General features: G+C 40.9%; 1 protein-coding gene across 7 annotated transcripts in view; it reads right to left on the bottom strand.

The window, feature by feature from the left end:
* Positions 1–221: 221 nt before the first annotated feature.
* LTBP1 (latent transforming growth factor beta binding protein 1) overlaps positions 222–16,941 on the bottom strand; it is a 423,359-nt gene continuing 406,639 nt past the window's right edge. For all 7 annotated transcript variants that reach the window (XM_029231490.1, XM_029231496.1, XM_029231494.1 and 4 more), the window contains 3 exons: positions 7,091–7,213; positions 1,907–2,056; positions 222–754 (listed from right to left, as the gene is read on the bottom strand). In XM_029231490.1, the coding sequence (XP_029087323.1) occupies positions 573–754; positions 1,907–2,056; positions 7,091–7,213 (455 nt within the window). In that variant the 3' untranslated portion in view covers positions 222–572. The remainder of the gene's footprint in view (positions 755–1,906; positions 2,057–7,090; positions 7,214–16,941) is intronic.

Consider the following 16,941-nt stretch of genomic DNA (forward strand, 5'->3'; position numbering starts at 1 on the left):
AATGGACATTAAAATCAGATACCACATTGTAAATATAAAGTACTTTTCTCCAAATGTGTATAAAAGTTTTGAAACAATTAATCACTGCCTGCTCCACAGGACAATTTGGATTTTAAAAATGTTCCAGACCAGGAATAGCATAACCCTGTGTAACAATAGACATTTGAAAGAAACAGTAGCCAAGGAACTGCATAACCAAAAAATGAAAATTATATAAAATATTTCCACCACTATTTAAATGCCAGATTTAATCAAGCAATAGTAAAAAATATCAAAACAAAAAACATAATAATACAACCTTCTGTTTAAAATAATAGCACTGTTCTGCCTCTTTTCCACTGAATTTTACATATGAACAGACTATATATACTGTTTTTTCAGAGAAATGTCCATTTGGTCTGTCACACAAGTCAGGCTCACACTGAATCCTTTCGCTTCTCAGGATATACAATTCCATGATGTTTCCATATTTCCAACATTCTGGGTCAAGTGAAATGTCTGAAGTATAATACATTTCTCTTTCTCCTTTACACAGTGCAGAGTATACAGGCTTAGGTTATGTAGCTTCACTTTTACTCCAGGTCACTGTCTTTTTCTAAATTCAAGGCGGTATTCAATGGAGTGCAGTAGTTTGGCTTGTCGGAAGGTACAAAGCCGGGCAGACACACACACTTATAGGAACCTTCGGTGTTGATACACTTGGCATTCTTGCAGAGAGACATCCGGTTGTTCAACTCATCACATTCGTTGACATCTGCAATAAGCCAAACCACGCAGGTTAGCAAGCTTCAGCATTGCTCCGGGAGGAAATGCAATCTACACCCTACCTGAGGCATCCGGCCTGAACACAGCCTGGCTGTTCTGTGCTCTCCCCCCAGTAAACTGCAGTCTTTCCCATTATTGTCTTTCAATTACATGCGAGAGAAATACTACTTTCTAGATCTTAAAAAGGTGATTATCCAGGAGGTTCTAGAATTTCTTTCCCTGTTTGTTATTTAACACAACAGGGACCATTTTGTCAGCTTGACTTTTTATAGTCAAACCTTAAGAAAGCTGGAGCAATTATCCTACTTCTAAATTCCTCTCTGCACATGCCGAAGAACTGTTAGGTTGTCAAGAGAAATAAAGAGAGCCTCTGAGCAGCCTCTCTAAAGGTTTAAGTTACTTTCTTAGATTTCTTTTCACAGGAAAGAAAGGCTCTATGCACTTGAAACACCTTTAATAACCCAGGTTACCTTTTTTTTTTAGACGTACCTCAGATTGAGACTAACAAAATTGAAGTGGGGAAACTACACGACAGAGCAAAACGGCCACAAAAATAGAGGAAAAAAATGCTACAAGTCAAGGGCCATTTAGCAAGGAGGCCAACAGGCTCAGGAACACAGCCTCAATCACACGGTAAGGATAAACATATTTTTACTGTTCTCTTAAAAGTAAGAGGGAAGGCAAAGTGAGAGTTATGAAAAGAACTTTCTCTAAAATGGAAGTTGTATTTTCTTTTTCATCTATATTCCCCTCTTGCTGGTGTCAGGTATTCAGGGAAAACATTTGCTGCAGAGTCAAAAGCTCAATTTAAAAGAGTCAAACTAATTACCCCAAACTTTCTGGCCTTTCCTCCACAGGCATGTACCATTTATGTGAACTCTTAAATATCAACTTTTAAAAAATTTGTGGTAAAATATATGGAACATAAAATTGACCATTTTAACCATTTTTGAGCGGAGAGTCCAGTGGCGTTAAGTACCTTCACATTTTTGTGTAATCGTCACCACTGTCCATCTCCAGAACTTTTCTCATCTTCCCAAACTGAAACTCTGCAAATCTTAAAGGTACTAGATTGTCTGAGGTCCAGCCACAGGGCATTCAGGAAAAGATTAATTTCCCAACAAATACATATGATTCTTACCAACACAGGTCATCTTGGCCATATCCAAGTGATACCCATCAAAGCAATCGCAGGTGTAACCTTCCTGCACCCTGACACAGCGCCCGTTTTCACAGCCGTTGAGGATGCCACATTCTTCAGCCTGTAACTCCTCAAAGCTATTTAAAAAACCTGGAAGGGAAAGGACAGGAGCCAAGTTACAAATTTTCAACCTCTTACACCGTTTTTGAAAATGACATGATCATTAAGGTTATGGTTCATCATACATACGTATTTACGATTCCTTAAAGATAGCATTAAAATTTAAGTGAATATATCTGTACACGATATTAAGCAAACTATTACCAACCTTGTGTAGGTTGTACAGATTAGCCCCACATCTTGAATTCTGATGTTCTACACTAAAATCACATAAAACGATAACAGCAAGTAGGGTATTTTTTTGCCCTTAATTATTAAAATTTTTTGTCTAAGATTTTAAATTTCCTGAGTTCTCAGTAGGGTAAATGTCAGAACATCTTTCAGGATAGAACCGATGGAACTCACTATGAGAATAGACATTTGCTAAGATGCACAAGCATTGGAGGCAGTGCTCTTTCATGGGGAGTTCCCAGGAGTGGAGAAAAGCCAGGCTGGCCTTGCCATGTGAGGTCTGTTTGCTCTGGCTTTGGAATGAGCCTTACAAAAGGGCTCTTGGGGGATCAAAGGATAAAGGCAGTAAAAGGGACTCACAACATCCTGATAAACGAGAAATACGTCATATTTCTGTTTAGAAAACCAAAATTCTTTTAAAGAAACAAAGAAGCTCTTGTTTGGCTCTTTTTTTTAAGATATCTTTAAACTGATTCAGAGCTAGAGTTTAGTAGTACAAAAACAATGTAGCCAGGCATCAAGAATATTTTCCTCTGTTTCTAGAAAGTTGTAAATATAAATCCACGGTGACCCAAACACACTGTTGATGTGTGGGGGGGGTCTCATCCTCTCCCCCACCTTCTGAAGGCACCATGTATTTGCTTTTTTTTTTTATAAATTTGTTTTTGGCTGTGTTGGGTCTTCATTGCTGTGCAAGGTTTTCTGTAGTTGCAGCGAGTGTGGGCTACTCTTCGTTGTAGTGTGTTGGCTTCTCTCGTTGCAGAGCACGGGCTCTAGCACAGGCTTCAGCAGTTGTGGCTCATGGGCTCTAGAGCACAGGCTTAGTTGCTCTGCAGCATGTGGGATCTTCCTGGACCAGGGCTCGAACCTGTGTCCCCTGCATTCGCAGGCAGATTCTTAACCACTGCACCACCAGGGAAGCCCCACGTATTAGCTTTTAAGGGGGAAAAAAAATCAACCTAGGGTCAGAAATCTACATCTGGCCTTTGAATGAATGTATTTAAGCACATTTCTTGAAGTAGTGCATGATTATTTGTGGTTGATTAAAAGAAAACCTAAGGCAGGGGTCCCCAACCCCTGGGCTACGGACCAGTACTGGTCCATGGCCCGTTAGGAACTGGGCCGCACAGCAGGAGGTGAGCAGTGGGCAAGTGAGTGAAGCTTCATCTGCTGCTCCCCATTGCTCGCATTACTGCCTGAGCTCCACCTCCTGTTAGCATTATGGTGAGTTGTATAATTATTTCATTATATATTACAATGTAATAATAAAGTGCACAATGAATGTAATGAGCTTGAATCATCCTGCAACGCCCCCCCCCCATGTGTGGAAAAGTTGTCTTCCACAAAACTGGTCCCTGGTGCCAAAAAGGTTGGGGACCACTGATCTAAGGCGTTAGGATAGTGGTTACCCTGAGGGAGTGGCTGGGAAAAGGGAACCAGGGGTCCTTCTGGATGCTGGCAATGCTCTAGATCCACTCAGGTCTAGAAGACCCAACCCAGCTGATTTAATAGAATGCTGTTTTCATGTAAATTTTAAAACAGTTTTAATTTGGCTGAAGGATCAATATACTGCATACTTTAAAAAACAAAAGGAGGGAAGGGAAAGAGGAAAGGAGGAAAACACTCTTTGGCTCAGAACTGAAGTAGCTCCAGAGGCAGCCACAAAGTTTGTGTTGCTCCTCAGGACCCAGGTCACAGCTAGTTTGCTTTGTGCACAGGTGAAAGGTCCCAAAGAAAGAACAGCATTGCTGTATTTTATAATTTCAGCAGTGTCTCCAAAGTCCTAACCCCAACTACCTGGTCTGCAGGGATTCTGTCTTGAAAATCTGGAGCAGCTTCACTTGCTGCAGTGAGGCACCCTCTGTAGGATGTGGAACAGGTACCTGGACTCCACTCCTATTCTTGAAGGCAGACAACCCATTATCTACTGATATTTCAATTTGTACCATCCCATTTTTCAGACTTCACATAATTAGTCTGTATTTGAAAGCTCTGATCTCTCCCACAGACATATTTAGCTTGTGTGGCTTCCTTATCCAGGACACTCTGGTTGTACACTTAGGCATTTACTTTCTAAATGGGAACAGGATTCACACATACACACTCCACCTCCCATTTGAAAAAAGTCTGCTCACAAATCCAGGAATTTCTTACTTAATAAACCCCCTCACAAGTGAATTCTAAAGATTAATCTCTGACCAGGAGAGCAATCATTTTATCTCCCATATTCTAAGAGAATGGACTTGAGGACATGGGGAGGGGGAAGGATAAGCTGGGATGAAGTGAGAGAGAGGCATTGACATATATACACTACCAAATGTAAGTAGATAGCTAGTGGGAGGCAGCTGCATAGCACAGGGAGATCAGCTCAGTGCTTTGTGACCACCTCGAGGGGTGGGAGAGTGGGAGGGAGACGCAAGAGGGAAGAGATATGGGGATATATGTATATCTGATTCACTTTGTTATACAGCAGAAACTAACAACATTGTAAAGCAACTACAATAAAGATGTTTAAAAAAAAAAGATCAACTCAGTACAGTTAATATTTACCATTTCCTTGTATGAAAAAAGACTACAATATAATAACCAAGCTATCAAGAAAACTGACCCTTAAAGTAGGCCACCATTTCATGGGTAAAAAAATGATTTTGTCATGGAAATTATAATAAGATTTTTCTTTAAAGAAAATAAACGTCCCAAAGCAATCTACAGATTCAATGCAATCCCTATCAAATTACCAATGGCATTTTTTTACAGAACTAGAACAAAAAATCTTAAAATTTGTATGGAGACACAAAAGACCCTGAATAGCCAAAGCAGTCTTGAGGGAAAAAAGCAGAGCTGGAGGAATCAGACTCCCTGACTTTGGACTATACTACAAGGCTACAGTAATCAAGACAATATGGTACTGGCTCAAAAACAGAAATATAGATCAATGGAACAAGATAGAAAGCCCAGAGATAAACCCACGCACCTATGGTCAGCTAATCTATGACAAAGGAGGCAAGGATATACAAGACAGTCTCTTCAGTAAGTGGTGCTGGGAAAACTGGACAGCTATATGTAAGAATGAAATTAGAACATTCCCTAACACCATACACAAAAATAACTCAAAATGGATTCGAGACCTAAATGTAAGACCAGATGCTATAAAACTCTTAGAGGAAAACATAGGAAGAACATTCTTTGACATAAATCACAGCAAGATATTTTTTGATCCACCTCCTAGAGTAATGGAAATAAAAACAAAAATAAACAAATGGGACCTAATGCAACTTCAGAGCTTTTACACAGCAAAGGAAACCATAAACAAGACAAAAAGACAAACCTCAACAAGACAAAAAGACAAACCTCAGAATGGGAGAAAATATCTGCAAACGAAGCAACGGACAAAGGATTAATCTCCAAAATATATAAACAGCTCATGCAGCTCAATATTAAAAAAACAAACAACCCAATCCAAAAATAGAAGAGCTAAATAGACATTTCTCCAAAGACACACAGATGGCTAAGCAGCACATGAAAAGCTGCTCAACATCACTAATCATTAGAGAAATGCAAATCAAAACTACAATGAGATATCATCTCACACCAGTCAGAATGGCCATCATCAAAATATCTAGAAACAATAAATGCTGGAGAGGGTGTGGAGAAAAGGGAACCCTCTTGCACTGTTGGTGGGAATGTAAATTGAGACAGCCACTACGGAGAACAGTATGGAGGTTCCTTAAAAAGCTAAAAATAGAATTACCATATGATCCAGCAATCCCACTATTCGGCATATACCCAGAGAAAACCATGATTCAAAAAGACACATGCACCCCAATGTTCACTGCAGCACTATTTACAATAGCCAGGTCATGGAAGCAACCTAAATGCCCACCGACAGAAAAATGGATAAAGAAGATGTGGTACATATATACAATGGAATATTACTCAGCTCTAAAAAGGAACGAAATTGGGTCATTTGTTGAGACGTGGATGGATCTAGAGACTGTCATACAGAGTGAAGTAAGTCAGAAAGAGAAAAATATTGTATATTAACGCATATATTTGGAACCTAGAAAAATGGTACAGATGAACCGGTTTGCAGGGCAGAAACAGAGACACAGATGTAGAGAACAAATGTATGGACACCAAGGGGGTAAAGTGGTGGGGGTGGTGGCGTGATGCATGGGAGATTGGGATTGACATGTATACACTGATGTGTGTAAAATTGATGACTAATAAGAACCTGCTGTATAAAAAAATAAATAGGGCCTCCCTGGTGGCACAGTGGGTGGGAATCTGCCTGCCAATGCAGGGGCACACGGGTTTGATCACTGGCCCATGGAAGATTCCCACATGCCGCGGAGCAACTAAGCCCATGTTCCACGACTACTGAGCCTGCGCTCTAGAGCCCGTGCTCTGCAGCAGGGGAGGCCACGAGAATGAGAAGCCCGCGCACCACTCGCTGCAACTAGAGAAAGCCTGTGCACAGGACAAAGACCCAACACAGCCAAAAATAAAAACAAATAAATAAATTTATAAAAGTAAATAAATAAATTAAAATTCAAAAAATAAATAAATAAAAGAAAATAAACGTAATAGCATTCCCACCAGTGAGACTCATAATCTGATCTGGTGGTTCTCAAACTTGAGTGTACGTAAGGCTTACTCAGAGGGCTGGTAAAGCCGATTGGTGGGTCTCACCCCAGTATCTGATTCAGCAGGTCTACAGCATAGCTCGCAAATTTGCATTTCTTACAAGTTTTCAGGGACTACATTTTGAGAACCACTGACTAAACTTCAGAACCACAATTTAGTTCCAAAGTAACTAAAAATGTTGCTTACGGTCCTGAATGAAGTAGGGATCAGCTTCAGGAGCGTACTGTTCACTGAAGTCGACCAAGGCATCCTGTCCATATGGCTGCCGGCGTCCCGTGACGGGGATGTTACACAGCTGGGCATAGTCATCTAAGAAGGAAATGACAATGAACGTGACACACCATCGCTGTTTGCTCACACCTGGATGCACCCAGTCACCGCGTGCCCCATCTCCCACACACACCCCTGATCCTGAAACATCTCAATATTCTTTATGGGTGCTCTATTCATCCACATACAATTCATGCTGTACAGCATAATTAAGATTCTGAAGAGCAGGCCCAACACAGTAGCTGAACAGTTGGTAGAATGTATCCCAGGAGAGTAAAGGACTGAAAAAATGAGCCATCGGAGAGTGCTTCAAGCCTCTTGGAAGAATGGCTTTATCTGAACCCATCAGGTGTTTTCATCAAAACATTTAAAGCGTATAAAGTAGTCATTCATACAGAGATACACTTTTCCACTCAATAGAGAGAGAAAAAAAATGCATCTCTGGTGATCGAAAAACGAGACACAACCAAATGAAGATGCAACTAAATACCATTTGAATTTAGTACCTACTGTTATACTTCTCTACCCAAGACCTGGTCCCTTATGAATAACATTATAGCAGTGATGATGATGACCTCATCATAACAGTAATAGTGACATAATGGTACTAGTAATAATAGCTAAGAGTTGTATAATGTTTGCTCTGTGCCAGACACTGTTTTAAGCCCTTAATACACATTAATTCACTAAACTATTTACACCACCCTATGAAAAGCTACTATTATCTCCATCTTACCAATGGGAAACAGAAGCATGGAGTGGCTAAGTGACAACTGGTATGAGGCAGCACCATACTTGAACTCGGTCATGCAGCTGAAGGGTGTACACTTAACATTCTTCCTCTCCTACATCTACCTTGCTCCTTTGTAATTCTTGTCTTTGCCTCTTCTGCACCTCAGCTAAATTCATCTGCAGTTACCACTTCTTGAGGCCACATTCCCATTCCCATGGCCATCTGACTTAACTCCCCCTTTAGTCCTTTAGTCCTCCTCACAGGACCCACCTATAGCACATGGGATCTTGGTTCTCCACATGTTCGGCGATGATTGTGCTTTCAGTGCATTTCACGGCCTCAGGCTCTTACCCGTACTTTGGAGCAGAGTTTAGAAGGTCTAGAGAGGAAAGCTTTAGAAGAGATATCTTCATGCTCCAAACGCACGTTTTATAGAAAATATACTGCCCGAGGATTCATCTAGCAGTTGGTGAAAATTCTGGGGCTACCTAGACTTCAACATCTCTGCCGGAACTGAGGGCTGCAGGTCAGCCGGCCCCAGGACTGGCTGGACACTCAGGGCAGCCACACCAGGCAGCAGCCACACTTGCCTGGACCACAGACTGAAGGAGTTTTCCTCTATTTTAGTCCCTTCTGTAACAAAACTAAAGAAAAGCACTGAGGCAAGTGTGTGAACTCTCAAGGCTTTCTTCCATCACCCTCCTCTTAAAGGAGTCAAAGGTGTGTGTGAGGTATGTGTGTGTTTGCGCATGCATGCACGTGCACACACCCGCACATTCTCCCCTAAAGTGCAAAACGGGAGCGTAAAGGCAGAAAAGACCCTGAACCCCTAGACAGGGTAGGATCATGGTTGCCCCTTCCTAAAATTCTTCTTGTGGGAAGCATTCCAGGAATGGCGCACACCCCCATCCCAGACATCCCCGAGCACTTCCTCACGAAACCATTTCATGAGAAATATTAATTTCATTAAGGAAGTAGCTAAACCTGGAAAAAGACCGTTGACTCACAAAAATAAAGCTTCAAACAAAGAGAACACAAATGGTTGTCAGTTCTGCTTCAGGTCTGAAAGAGAAGAATTAAGGATTTCCCTGCAAAGGCAAGATCGCAGAAATGTTTACAAGTTTCACACACTGAGGTCATTTTCTCTCATGACTTTTTATATATATTTGTTGTACATCTGAAAGGGAGACAACATTTTGTATCCAGGCAACAGTTGTGATCAAGAGTGGATATTAAAAAAAATTAATTCATGCTCTTATTTTGCAAACCTAAGTCCAGAGATGGCTGAGCAGCATATGCTCTCTTCAGCATCTCGCTCTCAAGTCCCGGGCCCGTGGCTTTTCCCCTAGACCACGCCTCTTCCACCAGGAAATGACCTGGTCTCCACCCTCCAAGCTCTCGCCGTCTAACATCACAAAAGGAAGGGATCAAATGGGAGAGGAGTGGAGGAGGAATGGACTTCTGTTCCTGTGTGATGTTTAGGAACAGCTTCCTAGAAAAGGAACACGTGACCTGAAACTAAGTAGATGAGAAGGATTTACTTAATAGAAGATATTTGGGATTCTAAAAAGAGTTTTACCCAAAGGCATCACAAAAGCAAACTGTAAGCTGTGTCTGGGGACTACCAAGTAGTTCCTAAGAAAGGCTTTGGACGTGACCCAGGCCGTAAAGGGAAGCAGAGGAGAGTAATGGGCGGGGGACCCTCTGCGGTTTGCTGCATCTTCCTTCCCCTCCCTTCATCCCTGGACATGCATTTTTCTCAAGTTTCTAGAGCTTACTGTCCTTTGCTGCTTCACTTTATCTAACACGTTACCAATCCAAACTTCAAGATTTTTGGTCAGTTATCAAAACATCATTTCTATATTGAATGTGCTCTCTTTTGTATTTGAAGATGTGCTACAGTCCCATCAACACCAAGACATGCATTTTGAGTTATTTTTCTGGGAGCATGATGGGTCTATCCTAATCCATCCATGCTGCCTCTCCCATTGCACACATCTGCTCTCATTCTTGGCCAGGGTCAAGGGTGAAATGAGCACGGGGTAATGAAAAGAACATGGGCTTCGGAGGCAGAAGCCGGGGCTCAAGTCCTGACTGTACCACTTACTTTCCAGCTTAGCAACTGTGGGCAAGCCTCAGTTTTCACATCTGTCACATGGGGATAATTCCTGTTTGCCTCTCTGTTACTGGTGTATTAAAAAATGAGATGATGTTATGGAACTGTTCATAAATTTTGAAGCACCAAGGAAATGGAGGTTACAATTTTTTTTAAGGTAAAATCACTGATGTCCCTGCTGAACACCTGGAAGTAAATGAGGATTTGCAAAGACAGTATCAGAATGATTGATATAACATAGTGTTAGCAAAACTTTAAACGTAGTTGTCAATGGGCAAAGACCTGTACAATAAATTAAGAGCAATGAAAGCACAGTCTCCAGATGTTTTTAGATATTGTTTCAAGATTTGAAATTTTTAAATAGATGGAGGAAAACTCCAACTCAGTAAACAGAGAAAGATGTCTTCGTCTCAAAAATTATTGACTGCCTGGGCAAATTTAATCACTTGACCAGACAGTGATAAGGTATCAGCAACAACACATTATAACACTAGATCAACAAAACTCAAAATACAGGGGGAAAAAACTGATGTTCAGCAGTTGTTAGTATATGCTCGACCCCTTTAGAAATGCCTTGAGTAGCCAGTAGGTTTCTCATCATCTTTTAAGGCAACAACTGGAATATCGTGGAGTTTTCTAGTGAATCCTGGGTAAGGTGTCTCCTCCAGGATCTGGGCACATGCACCTTTCTAACATGTGCTGGATCTCTGAGCACCCCAAGCCACACCAGAGCTCACTGAGCTTGGCGGCGCTTGGCCTTGGTTATCCCTAGGGCTGGGTCATGGCTATAGTCCAGCTGGGGAGGCAGTGAGTTGTGGTTGGCTGAGGCTGTGGAGCTGGGAATAGCAGATCCCTGAACTGTTGCCACAGCTCCTGATGGCAGCCCATGAGAATCTCTTGGCTGCCACTTCATCCAGCTCAACATGTCGAGATGAACACATTTTTTGTCCCTAGAGTTTTTTTCCTTCTGCAAGACACTCCTTACTTAAGCAAGTTGACAACAATTAAGCACCTAGTTGTCTGGGGCTTGGTGCAAAGGAAGAGCTCTGCTTAGCAGGGCTTGTACTTTGTGAGGCAAATGCCATTTCTGGGAAAAAATGTGTCCGTCCAGGATCTAGCCAAATATGAATGTGAAATGAATAGGAAGTAGAAATATTCACACCTCAAAGTCCCCCCATTCATTGCACTCCTCACCTCTGCAGGCACAAATGCTAAGCTCTTGATCAAAGCTATGAAAGACACACATGGGATGGTGTGGGCTGCCATCACTTACGTGGTCTAAACAAGATCCAGGCCGTGGATTACGCTCAGTTCCCTGGCATGGCAGATTCACATGACAGATGGTACTGCTTTGATTTTAATACTAAATTGAAAAAAAAGTTTAAAAATTGCCCCCCTGGAGCCAAGAGGTCTGGGGCCCCCGCTGTCAGCAGCAATGGGAAGCACATTATCATATCCTGGCAGGAAATCTCCTTCCTTATGACAGACACATCTGTAGGGCTGGTCTGGACAGTCACACATCACAATGCCAATCAGGCATGTGAGGAAACTGGGAGGTGAAGTCTGACTGAGGCAGATTAAATTCAGCTGCTTTTAGAAATGATGAAGAGGCTGCATTTTGTTCTCCACACATCAGGGATGAAAACCTAGTGCTCTAAAGTTTGAAGTGCATGATTTTCAAAAAAAGGAGAAGGACCAATACATATGCATAAGGAAAAATGGGTCATATTTTACTGAAACTTCTAGATCAGGTGTTTTTCCTACAGGCCTCCACATGTACTATTAAGTGATGATGGTGTTTGGAAAACATACACACCAGGAAATGGAGGAAGGAGACAGGGAGAATGGAACGAATATTTACCTGAGCGCATGCTGAGCCAGTAGTATAATTGGCACTTTTCTTTGAAATTAGCAAAAGCTATGGAATTAGAAAAATGTTGACCATTTACAGAACATACCATCCAGTACTGATGACAGAAGAAGGAACGTAAGAGAGAGGATTCTACTGCTGATGCCACACCCTGTGGAACTGGACATGTGTTTAGGTGTCTGTCTGCTTATGCTTATTCTCAGAGAGTACACTCTTACCCACAGTGCCTGGTGAGCAGGCAGTAAACCTGCTTTCCTGATGTTAAAACTTGCTGAGTTGTGAGAGAAAATTAGGTATCCGAAAAAGCAGCAGTCCTCAACCTTTGTGGCACCAGGGACAGGTTTCGTGGAAGACAATTTTTCCACGGACTGGGGGGGAGGTTCAGGTGGTGATGCGAGCGATGGGGAGCGGCAGATGAAGCTTCGCTTGCTCATCCGCCGCTCGCCTCCTGCTGTGCGGCCCGGTACCAGTCCGCGGCCTGGGGGTTGGGGACCCCTGCTAAAAAGAGAAGCACCCAGAGTCAAAAGACCGGGGTTCTAGTCCTACTGCTTCCATCATCGGATGAATGGATAAAGAAGATGTGGCACATATATACCATGGAATATTACTCAGCCATAAGAAGAAAGGAAATTGAGTTATTTGTAGTGAGGTGGATGGACCTAGAGTCTGTCATACAGAGTGAAGTAAGTGAGAAAGAGAAAAACAAACACCATATGCTAATACATATATATGGAATCTAAAAAAAAAAAAAATGGTCATGGAGAACCTAGGGGCAAGATGGGAATAAAGACACAGACATACTAGAGAATGGACTTGAGGATACGGGGAGGGGGAAGGGTGAGCTGGGACAAAGTGAGAGAGTGGTATGGACATATATACACTACCAAACGTAAAATAGATAGCTAGTGGGAGGCAGCCACATAGCACGGGGAGATCAGCTCGGTGCTTTGTGACCACCTAGAGGGGTGGGATAGGGAGGGGTGGGGAGACACAGGAGGGAAGAGATACAGGGACATATGTATATGTATAACTGCTTCACTTTGTTATAAAGCAGAAACTAACACACCACTGTAAAGCAATTATACTCCAATAAAGGTGTAAAAATAAAAATAAAAAGAGAAGCACCCAGAGTCAAAAGCCCGGGGTTCTAGTCCAACTGCTTCCTATTCTTCGGACTAGATACCTTCCTTTGAGCTGTGTCTGTTGAACAGGATTATGGTACTGTGCCTTAGCAGCATTAAAGGCAGTGCATTGCTCCATTCAGTGATTGACTCACTCATCCAACCAGAGGCTGAGAATATTACAGGCAGTGTGGAGTTTGGGAGAGAGAGAGAGGAAGGATAAAATGACAGTACACTGACATGTGCAACAGTGCTTGAAGAAGAGGTAATGCCTAGAGTCAGCCAGGAAGAGCTGGGGAAGCTTTCACTTTGGAGATGAGCATCTACAGGAAGGGGGTCAGCCAGGTGAAGCAGAGGAGGGAAGGTAACTCAGAGTCATAGGCATATATAATAGATAAGAAAGTCTTAGGGAAATGAAAGGACCACATAAACGCTGCCTACTACCAATCCCTGCTAAAGAACAATCGAAAAAAGCAAAGTTAGCGAACATGCACTATTAAGCTCCTGTGTGCTAGGCGCTGTGTACCTTTGCACACGCTTTTCCCTTTAAATCTCAGAATCCTATGAAATAACTGTAATTAGCTCCTTTTGTTTCTGATAAGGAAGCCAAGGTTTATAGCATAACTGTCCTAGCTTAGTTGAAGGATTGACTCTGTTGGTCTATCTGCAAAACCATGCTCTTTCAATTTCACAGCTCCCCTTCTGAAACCCTTAGAAGAAAATTATTAAATACATTCCCTAGACTGTAAGTATCAGGTAAGTACTTAGTTCAGCAATAAGCATTTCTGACTAAAATTCCAGGGAGAGTAATAACCGTGAATGCTGGTGAGCTCAGCCCCACCAGGGTCAGCTTTATCATTAGCAGGATTTATATTTATTGAATTTGCTCAATTTATTAGGTGGAAGAGATCAAATTGCTTAATGTTCAATTAAATTGTACTTGTCGAGGAGAGGGAAGTAATGAAGTCTAGTCTCGGCAGGGTTTACATTCTGTGGGACGCCTGTAAATGTTAATGCTCTAAGGAAGCTCACAGGCTGTAGACCAATCAAGTTCCCTCACCCCCAGCCTTCACCTAATGCTGCCCCTTCCAAGTTCAGTCACTCCCAGCATTTTCCATTACACTGCTGTTTACGTAGCCAGACTATAACTGGAGAGAGAGATTTGTTGGGTGTGAATGCCAAAACAATGGAGGTTCCATTTAGAAATCCATTTCTAAAACCTGGATTCAAAATTTATAGACTTGTAACAGCATTAAATTATGCCACACATAAAAACCTTAAAATAATGATTGATAACATGAATTTCTCAGGAAGGACTGCATGAAAGGTTTCCCCTATTTCTAAGTAAACAGGGCTTTAGAAATAAAACATTAAGTCTTGCATTCAGGCAATCTCAGAGGAAATTAGGAATGAAGTAACTTCTAATATTCGATAAGAGACAAGACTGGACAATGCAATGAACAGGCAAATAGGAGGAAAGTTCAACATGTTAATTTTCTAAGCTGACCTACTTCATATTTTTCCAACTGGAAGGACAGATAAACTGTTTCATTTCCTGCTTTCCTACTCATTAAGTACTACTCTGAAGTGACAATCTGAGAAGTCAACAATTAGGTAAAATAGATATTATATGGAAGGAATACATTTTGTTTTTTCTATTATGTTTTTTGCATTAATCAAGTAAGAATTATTTTAAAATTTGAGCTACACATGTGCTTAAGATTAAAGAGGATGTTGTACAACATACGGAATATATACTAAATGCCACTGAATTATTCACTATAAAATGCTTAACTTTGTCATGTGAATTTAACCCCAATTAAAAAACAAGTCAAGAGAAACATAAAAATGTATTCTTTAAAGTCTGGTATTCATCTAACTTTTCTACTTTTAATTGGTAAAATGAGAAAACAAGACTAGTTGATCTCTAAGGTCCTTTCTAGCTTACATATTCTACAATTCTAAGCAGACATTTTTACTATTAGGCTGCAAAATATTGGGAAGACAATCTGTCACTGAAACTTGTGGGCTATAATATGAGATAATCACCACCAGATGGCGCTACTGTCTTCAGGTGATGCTCACACGGGTGTTTCCAGACGACTGACAATCATGGAATTGAATGCACTGTAAGTAATCATGGACAGTCTAACCTCATTCATTTTCCTGCTGAGGAAACGGAGGTCCAGAGAAATTTAATGATATTTCAAAGGTCAAGTCAGGTTAAATTTTCAAAATATTGTTTTCTTTTAATAAAACTAAATTATTAAAATCTAAGGGTAAAAATAATTGTATCTTAAGTTTTGAAGCTGTTCAAAACTCTCTTGATGAATATTCAGAAGTATAGACCTCAAGGTTATGAAATAAAGATGTACTACTGGATCATCATTTGAAAAGCAAGTTCTAGGTAATTAATGCAATATTAAAGTACTGCTAAACATAATTAATAGATTATTCATAAATATGTATCCCATTTAATTATAGGAAATAAGCTAAAGCTGCAAAGCAAAACTGAACTGTTTTAAGATCTGTAACTCTGTTTTATGATTTGCTCATATATTGCTATTTATCTTAATCTGAAGTAACTCCCTTCTTACCTTCCCCTCCGGATCTATTCAGAATCAGATACAGTCCTAGTAACTCTTCCCTCTGGCAATGACTTATTTGGCTACCTTGGTAGGCACTGAAAGATTATGATGTGAATGGTAACTTCTAGGGTTGAACAGTGAGTGCACAACCAACACAACTGTTCATAACAGCTCTGCTTGCCACTGAGACTTGAAGCTCAGAAGGAAGCATAAAAGAAGGCCTCGTTGTGCCTGGAAGCCTTCCAATGAGCTAATCTTTTGTAATTTGCTTCTTAAGACACTGGCTACTGATGTTGAGCAAAATAATTATCATCCTAGTTTCTGCTCCTTGCAGATTTATGCCAACACGCTTCCTAAGCACTTCCTAGATGCTTTCCTCACAGTCATAAGAGGTACAATCTGTCTGCTGCATGAAGGGAGAGGGGATAAAATTTCCCTCACCCTTCCTCTGCCAGGCATGCCTGCTCTAGCCATGAGGTCAGCATATAAAAGACATGGGCAGCCAGTGGCTTTTTTCCGGCCATAGTTGTCTTACAAAGTCAATTAGGAAAAGGTCAAAATAAATACAACAGTACTTGATTTCAAAACCTCAAACACAGAACAGGGCTTTAAGCAATTACATACAGTGATATTTTTCATAGTCCCACTCAGCACAGTTCATTTTCTTAGAGTACATTTCAACTATCAATGAAGAGAAAAAAATCCTATCAGCAAAATTTCTTTAAAATACATGAAAGTAAAATTTCCACTAAAAATAAAATCAACAACAAAAAGGCATTTCTAGAAAATCGAATGCCTATTCATAATGTCTGATTTCAAGGTAGAAAGTTTAAACTGCTAAAAATCTGATTGCTTGTTAGTGAAAAATAAAAGTGCTGCTTTTTGTGATCTGATGGTTCATTTTACATGCATATCTTAATTTCTCTACTTTGGCTTTACATTAGAAAGATTCTAATAGATAGGTATGATTATAATAATAATGCAAGTTATTCTCCAGTCAGAATATTTTCAATAACAGAGCATGGCCAAATACCTTCTCAGCACTTCAATGTAGTATAGCTATTAAGAAAATAAGCCTTGAATAAAATTGATACCCCAACCCCAAATAGCCAAAGCAATCTTGAGAAAGAAAAACAGAGCTGGAGGAATCAGGCTCCCTGACTTCAGACTATACTACAAAGCTACAGTAATCAAGACAGTATGGTACTGGCACAAAAACAGAAAGATAGATTAATGGAACAGGATAGAAAGCCCAGAGATAAACCAGAGATAAACCCACGCATCTTTGATAAAGGAGGCAGGAATGTACAGTGGAGAAAGAACAGCCTCTTCAATAAGT

This window comes from Monodon monoceros, unplaced genomic scaffold (genome assembly GCF_005190385.1).
Source record: "Monodon monoceros isolate NGI ecotype Baffin Bay Population unplaced genomic scaffold, NGI_Narwhal_1 Super_Scaffold_19, whole genome shotgun sequence".
NCBI lineage: Eukaryota > Metazoa > Chordata > Mammalia > Artiodactyla > Monodontidae > Monodon > Monodon monoceros.